The following is an 18,495-nucleotide window of genomic DNA, read 5'->3' as shown; positions in this document are numbered from 1 at the left end:
ACCCATGATTATTAAAGGAAATTTAGAAAATGCATAGATGCAAAATGAATATATGCTACACACAATCCCACCTGTTTGAGGTAATTAATATTAATCTTGTGGAATAATGATAAATAACTTGTGCTGCTAACATGTGAATTCAAAGCATAAACCAGTTTGCTTTGGGAGCACTGGAAGCCTCTGGTTTGAGAAATTTTTAGGCTTCCCTGGAACTGTGTGATCCAAGAATCTGGAATGACTGCAGCAGCCAAGCCAAGAAGCCCAGAAGGCCGAGGCCAGAGAGGCCAGAACCACAGGAGGACCATCCGTGGGGCCAGATGCCCAGTGCGGGGACAGAGCCAAAGGGGCGAACGCCACACGTTCCACAGCAGTGGCCACTGCAGGAAGTTCCTGCAATTCCTGAGTGTCACAGGCCAGGGAACTTCCTCATCCAAGAGACTCTCTTCCTGCTTTTTGTGAGAACAACCCTTATTTTAAAGAAATGGGCTCTCCATTCCATAAATTATAGAATTTTGTAAATATATTTCTGTGTTGCACATGTTTATATATGCAATGCAGAGTTTTTCACTTAAGTGAGGGGTGCCTGCAGTGAATGACTAAACTCTGAAAGAAAGAAGTCTCGGCGATGGTCCTGCTCACTTGGACATTTTATCACCCCTCCTCCTTCCCATTTTTCCTCAGCCATTATGGATGGAGAGAGAAATATACTATAGGCCTGAATTTTTTTTAGAGTTTCATTTGTTCTGCATTTTTTTAATTCATATTTAATTCAGTCATGGATGAATAAATGGGTAAATGAGTAAAGTAAGGAAGGGAGTTTATCCACTGGAATGGAGAGGAATTTCAATGAGTTTCATATACAGCGATCAGGAGAACTGAAGGCAGTTACAGGGGTGACCACTCTCTTCTCAGAATCTTTCTCCCAAGGCCCCTGGAACTTTGGACTCTGTCTCTTGTTATCTTCGCTCCTCTCCTCCCTTCACTTTGTCATTGCATCAGTCTGAAACACAAATCCAAGATGCAGTCTACCCTCTTCTGACCATATTTACCAATTTTCTTCTACTTAGTGTGGATCTTAGCTCAGTTATCACTTGTTCAGGGGGAATCTGCTTGGACTTCATTTTCTATACAGCACACTGGACTTCTCCTTCGTAGGACTTTTTAAAGTTGTATTTTTATACACTTATTTGTGTAATTATTTGCTTAATATGTGTTGGGGTCCCTGTTCAGGTGCCAGATGAGGGGGGTACCCTGTCCCGCAGAGTCCCCGCAGGTTGCTGCAGATGAAAGAAATAAGTCATTCCAGGCACTCTTAGTCTGCCAGAAAAAGGGGATGGAGATTCCCTTTAGTGGAGAATGCCCAGAGCCGTTCTCTTGAAGTGGCTTTTATTGAGAATGATGTGCACAGGGGTATACAGCATGCATGCAAAGTTCATCAATCAATGACAGAAGGCTATGTTTACTGAAAACAGATAGAGATCATAGATAACAATTGAAGGAACACAGAGATTTGCCTGAGGTCAGGGTCTGGTAGAGAGGGTGGCACCCATTTGACCCTGAAACCTGGGAAACTGATCATATCCTATGCTGGACCCCAAACATCAGCACTCATTAACTTGAGGGCATTCTTAGCAAAGTAAGTTTCATAGGATTTAATACATTCCTTTTCCAGGCCTAATTGCCCCCGGGATCTACCTGATCCAGTTTAGGGCTGTACCTGCCTTTAGTGTTGTTTCACTGACCCTGGTCAGGTAGGTGGAGCAGAGCAGCCAAGAGATAAGACTTCTTTCCGATAGAATGAGGACTCCCGGCCCTGACAAAGCTGAGGGGTGAGGGTCTTTTGCCACTTCTCCGTGTCCCTCAAGTCCTTCCCTGATGGCCCCCATGTGACTGTGCCTGTCTTGGGTTGCCTGGGCCATCGAGGGGTCTTACCCATCAATGACTAACCAGCCATGCTTCAGGGCTAAGTAGGGTGATGTGAGGGAGGCAGGGGCTGCGCCCTTGCCAGGGAGACAGGTTTTGTCTCCTCAGTGGCCTATTTTCCCAAGGCCTCCTTGCTCAGCTCCAGTCTTGGGGCCCTCTCGCTTGTCAGCGAGGCTACAGTCCCTGCAACCAAGTGGGATGGTTCCCGACAAATATGTATCTTTCTCCACCAGACTGCTCTGCAAGGCAGCAGCTGTGCACTCATGTGGTGTCTGCACTTGGGACATATTTATTAAATGAACACTCCATTATCTTGTGAGCCTATAGAACCATGTTCAGTTGTAAGACAAGGCCTCCCCTCCTCCAGCCATAGGGCATGTTGCTGGAGGCACCTACCCTTCTCTTCCTTTGACTTCTCCCCCAGACACATTTGTTATTATTGTCTCCATTATCTCTGGAGGCCCTTAGCCCACTTCCCAGGTTCCCTGAGAAACAGGGGGATTGGCTAGTTTTCTCCACGCCTCTGAACTTTCCAAATGTTCTCAACACCGTTCTTCAGCATGTCTACCTAGCCTGAAGCCTGGGAGATTTTGCTCTCTCCCATGTTAGTGCCTTGGCTAAAATCATGCATTCCTGGAGGACTCCAAGCTGTGATTCAAAGGCAGCCTTGCTTGTTTTCCCACGGTGCGCTTCCACCTCCTTTTATTCCACCAACTTTGTATGTGCTTCTACTACTATCTTTATTGTGCCATATTGTAATATGTTTCTGTGTCACTTCCCCCACCAAGACTGTGAGCATCTCAAAAGCAGCAGACATTCACTTGTCTTGGCCGCCCTAATACCTAGCACCACGTCAGGCACAAGGCAGGTGCTCATTAAATGTTTATTGAACAGAACGGAGTGGATTCAACCATAGGACTTGAAGGTCACCGCCACTGTGATTTAGACATCAACACACAACTGTTATGTCCAAAACAGTAAACTTGGAAGCACCCACCTTTGGGCTCCTGCCCTGTGCTCTCAGTCCTGCAAGAGCCTATCCTGGTCAAGGAGATCTGGGATGCCAGCGACAGACACCTACTCGTACTAACCCAAATTGTATTAAAGAGATTACTTGTAGAAGCCCAGGAAGGGCTGAACCATGAGACCTCAGCAAGGGCAGGCATGAGAGCAGCTCCTTGCCTTCAGCTGCAAGAGTTCCTGAGTCTTTATTAACCCTCGTGCTCTGCCATGAGTCTCACTGACCCAGCTCAGCTCTCTCCATAGGGCGGCATAGGGGTCCTTGGGACCATTGGGTCCTCAGCCACTCATCAGGTGGCCTAATCGCAAACTTCAGGAAGAGGAACCAGCCATTGGGTTCTCTTGGAAATGGTGGCCATCCTGCTCTAATCAGTTACTGGTTGGAGTGTGGTGGGGAAGCACAATCATGTGGTCGTCAGAGCTGCTCCTTTCAGTTGCTCTGTGCGGAGCGGATTTAGCCAGAAAAGGCAACTGAGTGCTATTGACAAAGAGCCATGGTAATTGCCTGGCTAATTCACCCCCACTGGAACCTCTTGCTTTTTTTTCCCCTTCCACTTCTCTGAGCCATTGCTACCCACCTGCTTCCCGGTCCAGCACGTGCCCCTTGTTGGGGGTGAAGCTGTCCTTGGTCAGGCTGCTGGGCATGTACTCTAAATGAAAGGCCTTGATGGAGGCTGGTGCAGCCTGCAGGCCGTGCTACAGCTGATTAGAGTTGCTCTGCACATGTTGGGTCGGGGCCAGGAGAAATGGGGAGACTGAGGTCAGAGTGGAGGTGCACTGGGCGTGGGGAGCACAATCCAGGGCTTCTTTCCCAAGCAGACAAGTTGAGTAGGAGGAATCAGAACGAGAGCTGGGATGGGGGGGGGGGGGGGTGGGCAGGTAAATCAGGGGCAGCAAGAGGCTCGAGCCTGTAGGGAATTTTGCGTTTTCCAAAATAACTCTGTCAAACATTCTTTACCACCTTGTGTTGGCTAAATCCCACAACCTGCAGGTCTCCTTGCTGAATTTTTCTGACACTGAGCACTGGTCCTTTTTCCAAAAGTCTTGCTTGGGCCCACAGGGCACCTCTTCCTCACCTCCATTGCTCATCCAGCATCCTTGAATGAACCACCTGGCTCTCATTCACTGGTTCCACTATTTCCTAACCTGGCTTCTGGTCTCAGACTTCTCTCTCATGAAGGTACGGGAGGGTAAGAGAATAGGCACTGTGTTTGCTGGTGTTTGACCTCTGTTGACTTAATTCTCTCTAAGCTTCCATTTCCTGGACTGTAAAGTGGGGGCTGTTAAGAGTCCCTGCTTCATATTATACGGAATGAACACATTTTTGCATGTAAAACACTCACCGTGAGGTCTTGAGTGTGTTAAGTACTTAGTGAATGTCAGCTGCCATTACTTCTCCCCTCCCCTCATTTCAACTCTTTCCTCCAGAGACAGATGACGTCCAGATCTGAATGTTCAGTGTGAGCTCTGAATTTTCAGTGGCTTGTTGGGAGGCAGTACAGAGCAGAGGAAAGTGCGTGGGCTGAGGAGGGGCAGACAAGGGCTGCGTCCTGTTCAGCACTCCCAGCTGTGGACTTGCAACGTGACTTCATCGGAACACCTGCTCATCTACTCATCTGCAGTGGGATAATGACACTTGCTTCTCTGGAGTGGAATGAGCTTTGTATGTCTATTTCCTCCATGGTACTTACCATGTTCTATAATTATATTTTTCTCCATGCTCTCCCCCAACCAAAGGAAAGTAAAATCCTTAAGAATAGGAACCTTGCCTTCCTTTCACTGTTCTGTTCCTTGCCCCAGCACACTGCTGACACAAACTCAGTAACACTAGTTTCTCATTCACTTTCTGTATTCCTATGACTTCTCAAAATCAGCATGTACCAAACAACTCGTCATTTCCTCACCAGACCTAACCTAGTAATTTAACAAATATTTATTAAGTACCAATTCTAAGCTAAGCGCAGGGCTAAGGGTCAGAACAGAAAAAAGCTTGATAAGATATTGTCTCATGTGTGGAGATATTTGCAGTCTACAGGGGAGATGGATAATGGCACTGGAGCAGAGTATTTGCAAGAGTAGGAATACAGACACTTCACAGAGAAGGAGCCCCAAGCATAGAGAAGGAACAATTTTTTCTGACTGTAGGACCTGGAGGAGGCTTCTGAGTGGAAGCGACAGTTGCCCAGGGTGTTGATGAGAATAGGAATTTACCAGGCAGAGATTGCCAGATGGAAGAGTATTGTCAGAGGCAGGAACTAACATGGTGCATGCTCAGCTGGAACGAAGGGTTTAAAGGGAGAAAATGAGAATGGGGGGCTGAGACCATTTGCCCCCCTTTTCTTTAAAATGGAAAATTTCAAACATACAATCCACCTCCATGTGCCCGTGATCCAGCTTCAACAATTATCATTTCAGTGGACAGTCTTGTTTGTTAGTATCCTTACCCCCTAAACTTTCATCCCATTTTTTTTTAATCCTCGCCCAAGAATTTCCCCCATCTCTTTTAGAGAGAGAGGAAGGGAGAGAGAAAAACATCGATCAGTTGCCTTCTTGCATCTGCCCTGACCAGGGATCAAATCTGCGCATGTGCCCTGATCAGGAATCAAGCCCTTGAGCCCTTGGTCTGTGGGATGCTGCTCCTGCCAACTGAGCCACCCCGGCAGGGGCCGTTATTTTTTTTAGGACACAAAGTTTCTTTAAATATTTCATTTGGGGATGGGACACCACACTTCTGCCCAATTCAGAGAAACATATTTTTTAACAGTACGAGGTCTTTTACAGGCGCCATACTATGGATGTATAGGGGATGGGTTCCAGCAGCCCGAGCTCATTTCCGTTGGTTCTCGCATAATGAGCTTCTCTGGGTGGAGCAGGCTGGCCCTTTAGCTGCACCCAAGTACTTTTCTCTTTGGCTTCCTTCTTTTTCTATTCTTTTTCCTTCACACGTTTCAGGAATCTGTCTTGGCTGTTAGAATGCCTAATAGGCTCAATACATTACTTCTCTTAGCAAGAAGCTTGCCCTTAATTTGTTTGTTTACAATGCCAACTGCATACTGGGTAATACTGTAGACTTGTCCAGTTTTGCCAAGAGAACATTTCTGGGGCATTCCTTTGGGAACAATGCCCATTCCCTTGATGTCAACAATATCACTTTTCTTGTAGATTCACAGGTATATGGCTAGAGGAACAACTCCATGTTTTCTAAAAGGCCTAGAGAATGTGTAGTGCATAGTGGGTGTCTCTCCTCTTTCCCTTTGTGTTGGTCATTTGGCGAATCTGGAAGATGGCAGTTCTAGCTGAAAGGCCCTTCCCATTATTTTGATGCAAGTCCCAGGCACTAAATCATTTCATTCATAAATGCGTTAGTATTTTGAAAAGATAAAGTGTATCCTTTAATTTTCTTCTTGCAAATGAGTCATAATATGCCTTAACGCTGCAACTTACCTACCTGGTGACTGAACTGTATCAGGATATGGAGAGTTGCCTCCCTCTTTCAGGAGGTTACCTACTATGCAACTAGTGTTGCATTTGTGAATATACCATAATTTACCTCACTAGTCCCCAGCTGATGGGCATTTAGGCCATTCCCAATCTCTTAATATTGAAGCAAAGCTGAGACAATACCTTTGAACATATATTTTTATTTGTCTAGGGGCACATCTATAGATTAAATTCTTGGACATGGAATTGCTAGGACCTTGTACATTTTAAATTCTGACAGGTGCTCCTTATTTGGCCCAAGAGGTGTTTTGAATAACATGACAAGAATGTTTTCTCTGTTCAGGCTGATGACATTTTGGAATCCTCTCTGTCCCTTCTCTGTTTAGTCAGTCATATGTCCTGCCAACCCAGCTCCCCCTAGTCTGTCCATCTTCCTCCCTTCATTCCCACTGCTGTGGTCCTGGCCCAGGCCTGCATCCTTTCTCATCAGTACACTTGCAACTCTCAACTCAGAATGTATTCTAATCATTTGCCAGGGCAAACATCCTAAAAGGGGAACTAAATCATCCTCTTGTTTAACTACTTCTGCTGGTGTCTCACCATGTACAATATTTAAAAATTCAATTTCTTAGACTGCCTTTCAATGCTTTCCAGTTTGTCCCTAACTTCTCTCTCGTTTTTCATAGCCTTAGACTTCACTGAACCCGGACTCTGGTGCCTTACTTGGGCCTTCACCTCCTTCTCTCCCTTTTTCTCTGTTGTGGAAATCTTGCTCATCTTTTAAGGCATATTCAAGCCCCATCTCCTCATCCACACAGTGTAGGGCAACTAGTTTAGGACCCGGATTGACTTGGACTCTAATCCAGACTTTCTTAGGGGGAATGTCAATCCCTCTAAGATTCAGTGTTCATCTGTTAAATAAAGACAAAAATACCAACCTTGGTGTGAGGATTATAGTAGACATCGATACAAGGTAATTCTGGTCATTTTTGTGATCACTATGACCGGCTCACCACACGTGACTGGAGCCCCTGCTTCTACACTGGCTGCGTTTGCTTGGTGTTGCGGCTGGATGGGGACAGGACTGTCTTCGCCACTGGACTGCAGGCGCGCTGAGGGCAGGGCTCGTGAGTTGCCTCTGAATCTCCCAGCGCCTGGCAGAGAGCCTACCGATAACTGGAGAGAGAAAAATAAACGCAAAAAAAAAAAAAGAAAAAGAAAAGCGGAACGACAAACACACATGGAAAAGTGCCAGAAGAAAGGTTTCCCCCCGGAATCTCCGCCCGGGCGCGGAAGGCGGAGTTTGTCTGGGCCCGGGCGGGGGCTCAACCTGGGGGCGGGGCTTGGCGCGGGGCCCGCCCCGGTCCGTCTGCGATCGCATTCCCCGGGTTCCGTCCGCGGGCGGCGCGGTCCTAGGCGCTGGCTCCAGGCTGCCCGGCGGCCCGGCGGGACGGGGGGCGGGCGCCGAGATGCGCTCCCTACTCTGCCTGCTCCTGGTCTTCGTGGGCTGCACCTTCGCCTTGTACTTGCTGTCAACTCGACTGCCCCGCGTACCGACACGGGGCTCCGCCGAAGAGACCGAAGGCAGGTGCGTGCCGAGGACCCGGGTTCGGGTCAGAGGAAACGAGCCTGTTTCGAGAAGGGGGTCTGGGAATCGGAGATACGGTGTCCCCCGACCAGGGGCGACGGGGCCGAGATGTGGGGTTCAGTTTTAGGACAGGCGATAGGGGTCTGGTATCCAGGCCGCGTTTACATGGTCTCGGGCAGGCCGGGTGGGAGGGAGCTGGGCTGCCCCGGACCGGGACCTGCGGGCTGCCGGCTGCGCGGGTGTGCGGTCTGAGCCCGTGACCGGTTCCTGCGGGGTGGTGATGTGCGGAGGGAACTGTGGCGCTTACCCCGGACGGAGGCTGCTCGCTCGCTTCTGTTCCCACTGTGGCTTCAGCTGCCCATTCGCGTTCCCGTCGCTTTCCCAGGCTCAGCTCTAACTCGTATTGGCAGCCTACCCTTGCCTCTGTTTGGACCTGCAGCCCCTTCTTCACGACTGCTCTCAGCCACTCTCCATCGTCCTCTCTACCCCACCTCACCTACGTCTGCTTTTGGGACTTCAAGGCATTAGGTCTTCAGGTGAAACGTTTCATGGACAACGTTAAATTATTCAGGAATTAATTTTAGGGTCCGCCCCTCTTCCTGGCTGTCTCTACCTTTCCTCTAATCGTTACCGACTGGGTGAGGCAGGAGACGGTGTAATACCTCCCAGGCTGGTTTGTCCTGAGTGCTCTGCTGTTTGTAAAATTCGTGGGGCTATGCCTGGCACAGCACTGCTTCAAGGATGTTACGGATATTTGAATATTAGGACAGTTGTTTTCAGTTACTGTATTCTTTTGCTCTAGCTGGGAAGGCTTTGCTGTGGGTGTCAGATATGGGAAGAGAAACATTTTGATGGGAACTAGGAGGGTTTGCCTATAATTCATCATTGATGGATTCAAGGGTTATTCAGATAGCAGAGACAAAGTAGCCTTTACACTGTAACCCTTGTACAGGATTCGGAGTACACTGAGGACCAGATAAAGAGCAAGATGAAAAAGCAGGCTATTTGCAAGGGTTAGTTTCAAGCCTGACATATTATCAAGAGGTATGTTTATAGTGCAGGGCAAATGTACTTTCCCAGAGAACCTTTAATTTGCTTGTTACTGTCTGATAAAACAGTCGTTTTACTTAGAAACTCAAGAGCAGGGTGAAGTTTGAATTGTTCTTGGCCTAAAGCTTGTGGGGGAGGCGACATGCCTTGAAAAGTAGGCAATTTAGGACATTTAGTACTTGCCTGATAATTAATCCATTTGCTTCTTAAGAATAAACCATAAAACCTGAGAGCTAAATGGGAACCTAATGATTATCCAACACCAGCCCTCATTTTTCAGATAAGGAAACTGAGGCCCAAGGACTAGCCCAAAATCACACAGCTGGGTTGTAGCAGAGTTCACATTCTAACCTAAGTCCCTTGCTTCCAGACCAGGACCCTTCTGTCTGCTTTGCTGGGTTGTATCAGGTTGCCCATCAACTGGGCTCCCATTATGTGTGTATTTCCAGAAGACCAGATGATGAGCACATTTATACAGCTACTTTGGAAAGAAGACACCACAAGTGACTTTCACAGGTACCAGGCTGATTTGGACTTACGCTTCCATCTGCTTTTCCAAATCCCCAGGTCACTGTGGTTCCCCTCTGACCTGGCTGAGTTGCGGGAGCTCTCCGAGGTCCTTCGAGATTACCGGAAGGAGCACCAGGCCTACGTGTTCCTGCTCTTCTGCAGTGCCTACCTCTACAAACAGTGCTTTGCCATCCCTGGCTCCAGCTTCCTGGTCAGTGCCCTGTCCTCCTGTGCCTGTCAGGGAGCCACCTTCTGTCTTTGTAAAGGGTCCTTTAGACTGCAAATCACACAGTCCAGAGGACAGACTACTGTCACTACCACTGTTTGACAGCTTCCCTTGTGGTAGGCATTGTCCTAGTTGTTTTAGCTGCATGACCTTATTTAATGGTCCCAACAGCTTTATAATGTGGGGAGAGGTTGAGTAACTGTCCAAGGGGACAAGGTGAGGAGGGGGTAGGGCTGGGATCTGAACCTGCTTCCACCAGCTCCGAGTGTGCCTTTCCTCTAAGATATGCTGCTTTTGTTTCTAAGGCAGTGAGAGCTATGGATCACTGTTCTTGAGAGACACAGACATGTACCCTGGACTGCGTCAGCTCTTCCCCCTAAGAGCCCTGTGATATTCTGCATGTTAGCAGTGTTTTAGATAAAGAAGCAAATGCATTAAAGAAACAGCCAGGACAAAAAAAATCTGTTTTTAGGGGACCCAAGTTCTTCTTATCAAGGCCACCCCGATTCCCCCAAAACTGTTCCTCCATTAGTGTGTGAGTTCCTAAATTCTGGGAGGGATAGGGCCTGTTTCTTATTCTCAGCTCTTGTATTCTTTTGCCTGGCATAGTGAGGTACCTTCCTAAGTGTTTGATGAACAAATGTAAGTTGTTCATGGTAATAATGTTAGGTGTAGAGGATCAAGAAGTTTCCCTGGTGTGGAGAGAACAAGTCATTGTGATTTTCCAGGTAGCCACTCTGGAGCCACAGTGTTAGACCTGAGCTTGTTCTCTGGCTGCTGGATGCTACTCATCAGTTGCCATTCCAGGTTATACAGAAAAATCTGTGCTCTTCTCTCAGTAGCATTTTAAACTGGTTCATGTAAATGTGTGAATGTATGTATGTTAGGGCATGGGGTGGGTTTGAATCCCAGCTGTGTAACCCTGGGCAGCCTTTTTAACTTCTCCAACCCTGTTTCTTCAAATGTAACCCTGTAGGGTTGCTGTGTAGGAGGACGAAATGAAACAGTGGGTGTCAAGTGGCTGGCATGGTGATAGTGCCTGGCACACAGTGGTCCTCAGGCACTTGTTGAAGGATTGAGTGATGGAACAGGAAATCCTGCTTCTGTCTCCTGCCCCAGCAGCTTTTCTCTACTGCAGGCTTAGGCTGGATCTGCTTAAGCAGTTTCTTTGTTGGAAACTGAAAGAGAAGCAAATGCGGCCTTGCTAAGAGAGACAGGGAGGTGTGTGGTGTTCAAGGTCAGGGGCCAACTCCTTGGGTGCCCGCCTTCCCACCTGAGCTGATCCCTCTTGAGAGCAAAAAGCCAGCCGCCATGCAGAGGTGAATCTCATCTCCGCCCTGTGTGATCTTGGGCACGATACTCAATCTCTCACCTGTAGGAGGGGGTAAGGACAGTATATGACACAGGGTCATGGTGAGGATTGAATAGGGATCCCACATATGGCAGGATGATGTTAACCAGCCAAGCTGCATTTAGGACGTATTGGCTCACTTTGTCATTTTTGTTAATCCAAGACATTTTTTAATGTCACCTAAATCTCAGGTCAACATGAAACCCTCACTGTTAGCATCACAGATAGATTTAATTCTAGCAAAAAGCAAAGAAACAAGACATTTTATTTTTTTTATTTTTAAAGATTTTATTTGTTTATTTTTAGAAAGGGTAAGGAAGGGAGAAAGAGAGGGAGAGAAACATCGATGGGTTGCCTCTCGTATGCACTGGGGGCTGAATCTGGAACCCAGGCATGTGCCCTGACCAGGAATCGAACCTGTGACCTTTCATTTTATGGGGCGATGCCTAGCCAACTGAACCACATCAGTCAGGGCAAAACCAAGACATTTTACATATAGCTTGTGTGGTCTTACTGAGGGAGAATTCATGGTCTGTGTTCATTTAAAATGGTAAAAAGAACTTGTGGGTTTCATTTCTGCCTTCTTGGAGCACCCGTGTTTCAGGACGCCCCGCAGCCTGGGTGCTGTATACTGCTATTTTCTCATTTAATTCTCTTCTGCTCTCTGAGGTTTTAATCCTCATCCCTGTTATAAAGCTGAAGAGGTCAGAGCCAGGGTTGTAGTTCTCAGCTCTTTCAACACTTTTCATTCTTTAAAATGGGATTTGGGTTTTGGCCAGGAGGGTGGAGGGAACCTATGACTCTGCTTTTTCTTTTTAATCCTCACCTGAGGATATGTTTATTGATTTTAGAGAGAGAGAGAGGGAGAGAGTGAGGAAAGAGAGAGAGAGAGAGAGAAAGAGAGAAACATCGATGTGAGAAACATCAATTGGCTGCCTCCCGCACGGGGATCAAACCTGCAACCTAGGTATGTGCCCTGACCAGGAATCGAACCCTCAACCTTTTGGTGTACAGGACGATGCTCCAACCATCTGAGCAACCTGGCCAGGGAGACTCTTTTCTTTTTTTCATTGAATTTATTGGTTAATAAAATTATACAGGTTTCAGCTGTACAATTCTATAATGCATCATCTGTAAATTGCATTGTGCATTTACCACCCCAAGTCAAGTCTCCTTCTGTCACCATTTATCCCCCTGGAACTTATGACTCTTCACGTCCGGGGTAAGGTGACTGGTAGCTGCCAGATGTTCTCATGGCTGATGGTTTGTTTTCTTTGCAGAATGTTTTAGCCGGTGCTTTGTTTGGGCCATGGCTAGGGCTTCTGCTGTGCTGTGTGTTGACATCAGTGGGTGCCACGTGCTGCTACCTGCTTTCCAGTATGTTTGGCAAACAACTGGTGGTCTCCTACTTTCCTGATAAAGTGGCCCCACTGCAGAGGAAGGTAAGCGGGGGGCACCTCTGAGTGCTGGACTCCCATAGAGTCACCTCATGGCCCTGACGGGGGTGAGGGGCAGGGATTTCCCACTGTGGCCCTCCGCCCTGCTTCTGGAAGCCCTAGGGATTCTTTTGATGTCTCCAAGAGGCACAGATCTGGGATTGAATCCCAGCACCATCCTTACCAGCTCTGTGACTTGAGGCAAGTTCCTGACATCTCAGAGCCTCGGGTATCTCTCTTTTAAAAATGAGGAAAACAGTCTGTCCCCTGGAGGGCTGTTGGGAGATTCGGGATCAGAATATGTAAAGTATCTAGAACAGTGCTTGGCACCAACAGATTTTCAATACCTGGAGACTCTTTCTGCTTCCTAATGCCTTGTCTTCTTTGGCTACAGGTGGAGGAGAACAGAAACAGCTTGTTTTTTTTCCTACTGTTTTTGAGACTTTTCCCCATGACACCAAACTGGTTCTTGAACCTCTCGGCTCCAATTCTGAACATCCCCCTTGGGCAGTTCTTCTTCTCTGTTCTTTTTGGTAAGAAGCTGATGGAGTAAGTTCGAATCCTCAGAGTGGGCATGCCGGGAACTGCCCTGGGTTCGCAGCCACAGGGCACGGGCTTGCCTCTGAGAGCAGTGGCTCATGAGGAGCATCTTCAAGCCTCATTGGCTAAGATCCTGATTGCAAATCTACTTAGGCTTCAGCAAGAAACCTTATAAAAATACTTTCAGAAAGGATAGGACTATTTATTTTACCACTATATTAGTCCCTATTGTGTGCCCAGCACTGCCCTAGGCATCGGGATTAGAGGAGGAATCTAGAGCACATGGCTCGGCCCACGAGAGGTGCTCAGTAAACACCGCAGGAGATGCAGGGTCGGAGTAAGGGTATGTGGGCAGAGGAAACGGTAGAGGCAGAAGAAAGGAACAGAGCAAAGGACTTCCTGGCTGGCTTTGGCCCCTCTTTTAATTAAGATCTGCCTTAGGAAGAGCTGGCACCACTGAAGTTCCTCTTACCTTTTGACAGTTGTGTGACCTTCAGTGAGCCACTCACCCTTGGGCCACTTGGCCAGATGAGGGGCTAGAGCAGTGTTTCTCAAAGCATGGGCCTTGAACCACCTTTATCAGCACGCTGTAGAGCTAACATCCTGTTAGGTCAGTGACTATTATTTTGTCCTGGAAGTAAACCATTCTCTTTAAGCCTAAGGCAAGGTTTACCTCCCTTAAACCTTCTTTAGGGCATGGAGGGAAAGAATAATCAGGGCTTCTATGTCAAACATAACAAATCTGTAGCTGAGCAGCTGCTATTAATAGAGGATTCTTGAGAGAAATTGAGATCTTACAGCAAAGCAGAATCTGCCACAGTTAATTCTGGTCATATCAGGTTTCAGACAAAGTGCCTTAGTGCCTCAGCAGCCTGTTTTAACCTGGGTGGCACAAAGCTAGGAAAGACCCTGGACTCCAGAGTTCCAGTCTCCCCCCTGACAAGCTGTGTGATGTTGAGTGGTCTGTGATCTTGAGGCATCATCTGTAGGAGAGGGGTGGATTATCAGGGGGTCCGAAACGCACCAGAGTAGGCGGGGGAGAGGCTGTTAAAATGCAGGTTCCTGTTAAGGGTCTTCTTTAAGATTAAGAGAAAGAATAAAATATATAAACAATAAAATAGCAGGAGATACATATCTGTCAAAAATTGAATCTGAAAAACAAAATAAACAAGCAGAACGGAACCAGATGCCTAGACACGGAGAACAATTTGCCAGTTGCCAGATGGGAGGAGGTTGGAGGGACAGGTGAAAAGCGGGGAAGGGATTGAGAAGGGCACATGGGTTGTCACAGAATAGTCATGGGGATGTAAAGTACAGCGTAGGGACTGTGGTCAGTGATGTTCTAATAACTGCGTGGTGCCAGCTGGGTGCGAGGTTTATCGGGGTGATCACTTCTGAAGTTATGTAATGTCTAATCATCAGTGTGTACACCTGAAACTAATGTAATAATGTCTGTCAAAACTGTAACTGAAAATAAAAAATGATAAATTTTTTAAAAAGGAAAAAAAAATGCAGGTCCCTGATGCCCTTCTAAGGTAACCAGTCTCCTCTGGTAACCAGAATCTCAGGGTGGAGCCTGAGGAATGTGAGGCCACCAGCCTGCGTAGCCACCACTCAGGCTTTTGAGGTCCAATGAATTGGATGACCTCTTGGAAACAGTATAGAACGTAAAAAGTAGTACTTCTGAGAAAGTTGTCTGTTTTTATGTTGAGCACACTGTAAATCCCATGATGCTGGTGCTTTGCCTTACTTGGCTCTTGGGTGCTCGGAACCAAAGTCAAGACCTACCTCCAGCAAATGGGTGAGCTTTATGCATTTTTGTCCTAATTGTTCTCCCTTATTTTATTCTTCATTCATTTTATTTTTCCTGTTAAAGTCTTTTTAATCTTACTGTAGTGTATATATTTTGAAAGGCACCTCAAGTCCTTCTGTTGAACAAGACACGTGCATACGGGAAGTGAAGAAAGGAGGGAAAAATGGAAAAGAAGCAGGGAAAGAGGCAATAGGTTTAGGGGTTAGGAGCTGGGGGAAAAGCCAAACCTGGGGTCCCTGCTGTGGATTCGTGGTGCCGTTCCTGAAGGGCTAACGCTCTTCCTTTGCCTGTGCCCTCCAGTTACAGGCTCTTCTCTTCTTCTTCCAGGTTTGATCCCCTACAACTTCATCTGTGTGCAGACAGGCTCCATCCTGTCCACCCTAACCTCTCTGGATGCCCTGTTCTCCTGGGAAACTGTCTTTAAGCTGTTGGCCATCGCCCTGGTGGCTTTAGTTCCTGGAACCCTCATTAAAAAATTCAGTCAGAAAGACCTGCATTTGAATGGCACAAGCAACACCAATCATCTAAGTAACAGAAAGGACATGTGACCTGGGTTTTTTGGTTGCTGTGTCTCTGGACTCTATTGCCTCTGTGTGTAATGGGTGTGGTCCTCTACAGCCCTTTGTTGTTTTTTAATTACCCTCAACAGGTGGTTTGGACACTTCATCTGTGTGCAGTGTCTTGTCATAAAGGCCACTGTGCTCTAGAAGGTGAATTATATCAGGTTCTCAAACAAGCCCTGGTTTAACAGGACACTCCGTGGAATGGATAACCTCTTAGAAAATCCAGTTGATATTTATTGAGTAACAAAGAACTCGGGATGGTCTGATGTATTTGCCTCTTGCCAAGCCCTGAGCTGCCTCCGGAGAGGATGCTGACCTCCTCGTCCAGAGTGCCTCTTTTGCACCGTGATAGGCTGTTGTGGCAGGTGTTCCATTAAGTCCTTGATGTTGGTTATTAGTGTAAATGATGACATGTGAACTCATGTCACTGACATCACTCTTCATCTTGTTAGTCCCCTGAAGAGTGTTTGTCCTGCACTCTTTTGCTGCTGATCTACCTCTTCCATAAACCAAGGGAAAGAAGCTGACAGACTGCTTAGAACCTCAGTGTACAGCTCAGATGCAAGTGACTTCCGTGATGCTCTTTGTGTTCAGACACACTGATGTTATCTTGTATGTCACATTTCCTCTTGGTGGCGTGTCCTGACAAATAAGCTGATTGCAGACAGACAATTAAATATGAATGGTGCAAACTCTGTATTTTATGGATATGTTTGGGAGAAGTTCCCATCCACCTGGGCAGGGCAGGGCCCTTGACTGACCTGAACCAAATGACCATCAGTACCTTTTGCCCTCTCTGTGTGGCAGTTCCTTCTCCCGCCTGCTGGGGGAATGGATTCAGTACGCTCAGCTATTAGCCAGTGTCCCCTCTGAAGGTTTTTCAGTTTGTCATTTGCCAAGAATAACTTGAGGAATAATTATATTTCATTTTTAATTCTAAGAGGAAAACTTGACTTGGGGTTATTGTGTTGTATTTCAGTTACCTGTACCTGCCGTTGCTTCCTATAGCAGCAGTATTGAATTGGCACAGACCTGGGTTAATACTTCCCAGGACAGAAGGACTGTCACACCTAAACTGACCAGGTCTGGGTCTCTGTACCCTACAGGAGTAACTTAATTCTCACCAGAACTGTTGCCCTTGGGCATAATCATCTGGGTTTTTGATTTGGTTTGGCCAAGACTCTTGCCAAGGCTTTAATCTAGACCATGTGTTCTACATGAATTCTTGAGAATGAATCCCCAAGCATTGTTTTTTGGACCTGTATGATTTTTGAAACAAAAACAAACTACAACAAAGCCACAACAAGAACTTCATTTTGAAAGAAGTGTTACTTTAAAAGAAGCTTGAGAACAAGGGTGGAGGTGAAGAGGAGGCCAACTGAACTTTGAAACCGGTGGCTGTGTGTTCCTGGAGAAGGGGAAGGGAGGGAGAAACAAGGAAGCTCTCCACACTTTGCCCTCCTTCCCTTGTCCCCCGTAACCTTGCAACAATGTGCCTTAGCAGTTGTGAGTTTACAGGTAAAGCAATTCCCCAAATAAATGGATGTAAATGTTCTGTGTGGTATGTGTTTGGACATGTTGCCAACTTTCAATTCCCCTTGCCAGTGGGAGTCAGGATTAGCTGAAAATCAGACAATCCAAAATGGTGTTTTAGCTCTCCCCTTCCAGGCATTTTACCAGTATTATTTTTTGGAAGCCAGATTTTCACTTTGACCTTTTCCCTCTCTATGCTCGCTTTATAGTGAGGTCACGAAAGCTTAGTAGCTATAAGATGGGGCAGGAGGAAAGCCACGGGGAAGAAGCAGAGCGCCTACCTAGGCTATGCCCGAATAATCAGGAGGAAATTAAAACATCCGCCTGCGTGCTGTGAAGTGGCTCTACAGAGCAGGTCGGATTCTGCCAGACGTTTCCTCACAGTGGCCTGGCCATCTGCTTGGAGGCTTGGCTCTGTGTGAAATCCTGCCTTCATGCTCTGGTCATACGACCATTAATCAAAACCTTAACCCCTTTGGGGTAACCCTCTTTCTCAGAGCGCCCCCTCCTGCCACCTGTCCCCAAGAAGTATTGCAGGTCCCACAGAGGTCCTCTCCTCAGGTGCCTGCCGTGCTGGCTGTAACATGCAAACAAGCAGACTGACGGGATTCTCATGCGCCAGCGTTATAACGAGGCTGGGGACATGGGTGGTGTGAATATCCTGGACATTTATTCTAGGAAATCAGTAAAGAAAAAAGATCTCACTGCTTGGAAAGTCATGAAAATCATACTGACAATACAAGTCAAGAAAGGTCTTAGAAAAAGAATGTCGCATTGTTTTGGAACATTAGTCTCACAAAGTCAAAGGAAGAAGCAAGTAACTGGGACTTAACACACTGTATTAACTTCCAGTTTATAGAAAGGGAGGGAGGAGCATGCTTATTTAACACGATGAAATGATGTAAATGAAGAGACACTCTGGAATTTCGTCAGTGATTGCAGGTTATTCAATCGGAATCATAGTCCAGATGGGCAGTGGGTGGAGGCAAGTGGTGCTGCCCCGAGAGCCAGCGGCAGGTTGGGGGGATCCCCGAGGGGCACACGGCTGTGATCCTGTCATTTTCCGTCAGGCTGACTCCAGATCTCAAGCCACCTTTTGGAAGTTAATTATGAGCACGCCAGTTCTAATCAAGTGGTAGCTGCTGCTCCCTGTGCTATGTTGTGAGAGGTTCTGCAGCTGTGCCCGGGCTCAGTAGGAAAGAATATGGTGACCAGTAAATAGCATTGGCCTTGGGTGTTTATAGTATAGGTTGCTGATGGCTGTATGTGGTGGCATTTTGGTTTCTGGCTTAGTGGCCAAATATATATATATGTATGTGTGTATATATATATATACACACACACACACATTATAACATATATAACATTTTATATAGTATATAAGTATATACTATATAATGGTCATACGACCATTAATCAAAACCTTAACCCCTTTGGGGTAACCCTCTTTCTCAGAGCGCCCCCTCCTGCCACCTGTCCCCGAGAAGTATTGCAGGTCCCA

The 18,495-nt window shown here is 47.0% G+C and overlaps 1 protein-coding gene and 1 pseudogene across 1 annotated transcript; one reads left to right on the top strand and one right to left on the bottom strand.

Moving 5' to 3' along the window:
* Positions 1-5,718: 5,718 nt before the first annotated feature.
* On the bottom strand, positions 5,719-6,210 carry LOC129079785 (60S ribosomal protein L21-like; annotated as a pseudogene).
* Positions 6,211-7,790: 1,580 nt separating this feature from the next.
* TMEM41A (transmembrane protein 41A) lies at positions 7,791-17,003 on the top strand. The gene is made up of 5 exons (XM_054585071.1): positions 7,791-7,972; positions 9,590-9,743; positions 12,390-12,551; positions 12,940-13,078; positions 15,226-17,003. Exons 1-5 carry the CDS (start codon positions 7,854-7,856, stop codon positions 15,444-15,446), a joined length of 795 nt encoding a protein of 264 aa, XP_054441046.1. The 5' UTR covers positions 7,791-7,853; the 3' UTR covers positions 15,447-17,003.
* Positions 17,004-18,495: the final 1,492 nt, after the last annotated feature.

The sequence above is a fragment of the Pteronotus mesoamericanus genome, unplaced genomic scaffold, assembly GCF_021234165.1.
Source record: "Pteronotus mesoamericanus isolate MK-2021 breed Mesoamerican mustached bat unplaced genomic scaffold, CSHL_Meso_final contig_82, whole genome shotgun sequence".
NCBI classification, from domain to species: Eukaryota; Metazoa; Chordata; class Mammalia; order Chiroptera; family Mormoopidae; genus Pteronotus; species Pteronotus mesoamericanus.
This window is presented reverse-complemented; position numbering and strand designations above follow the sequence as displayed.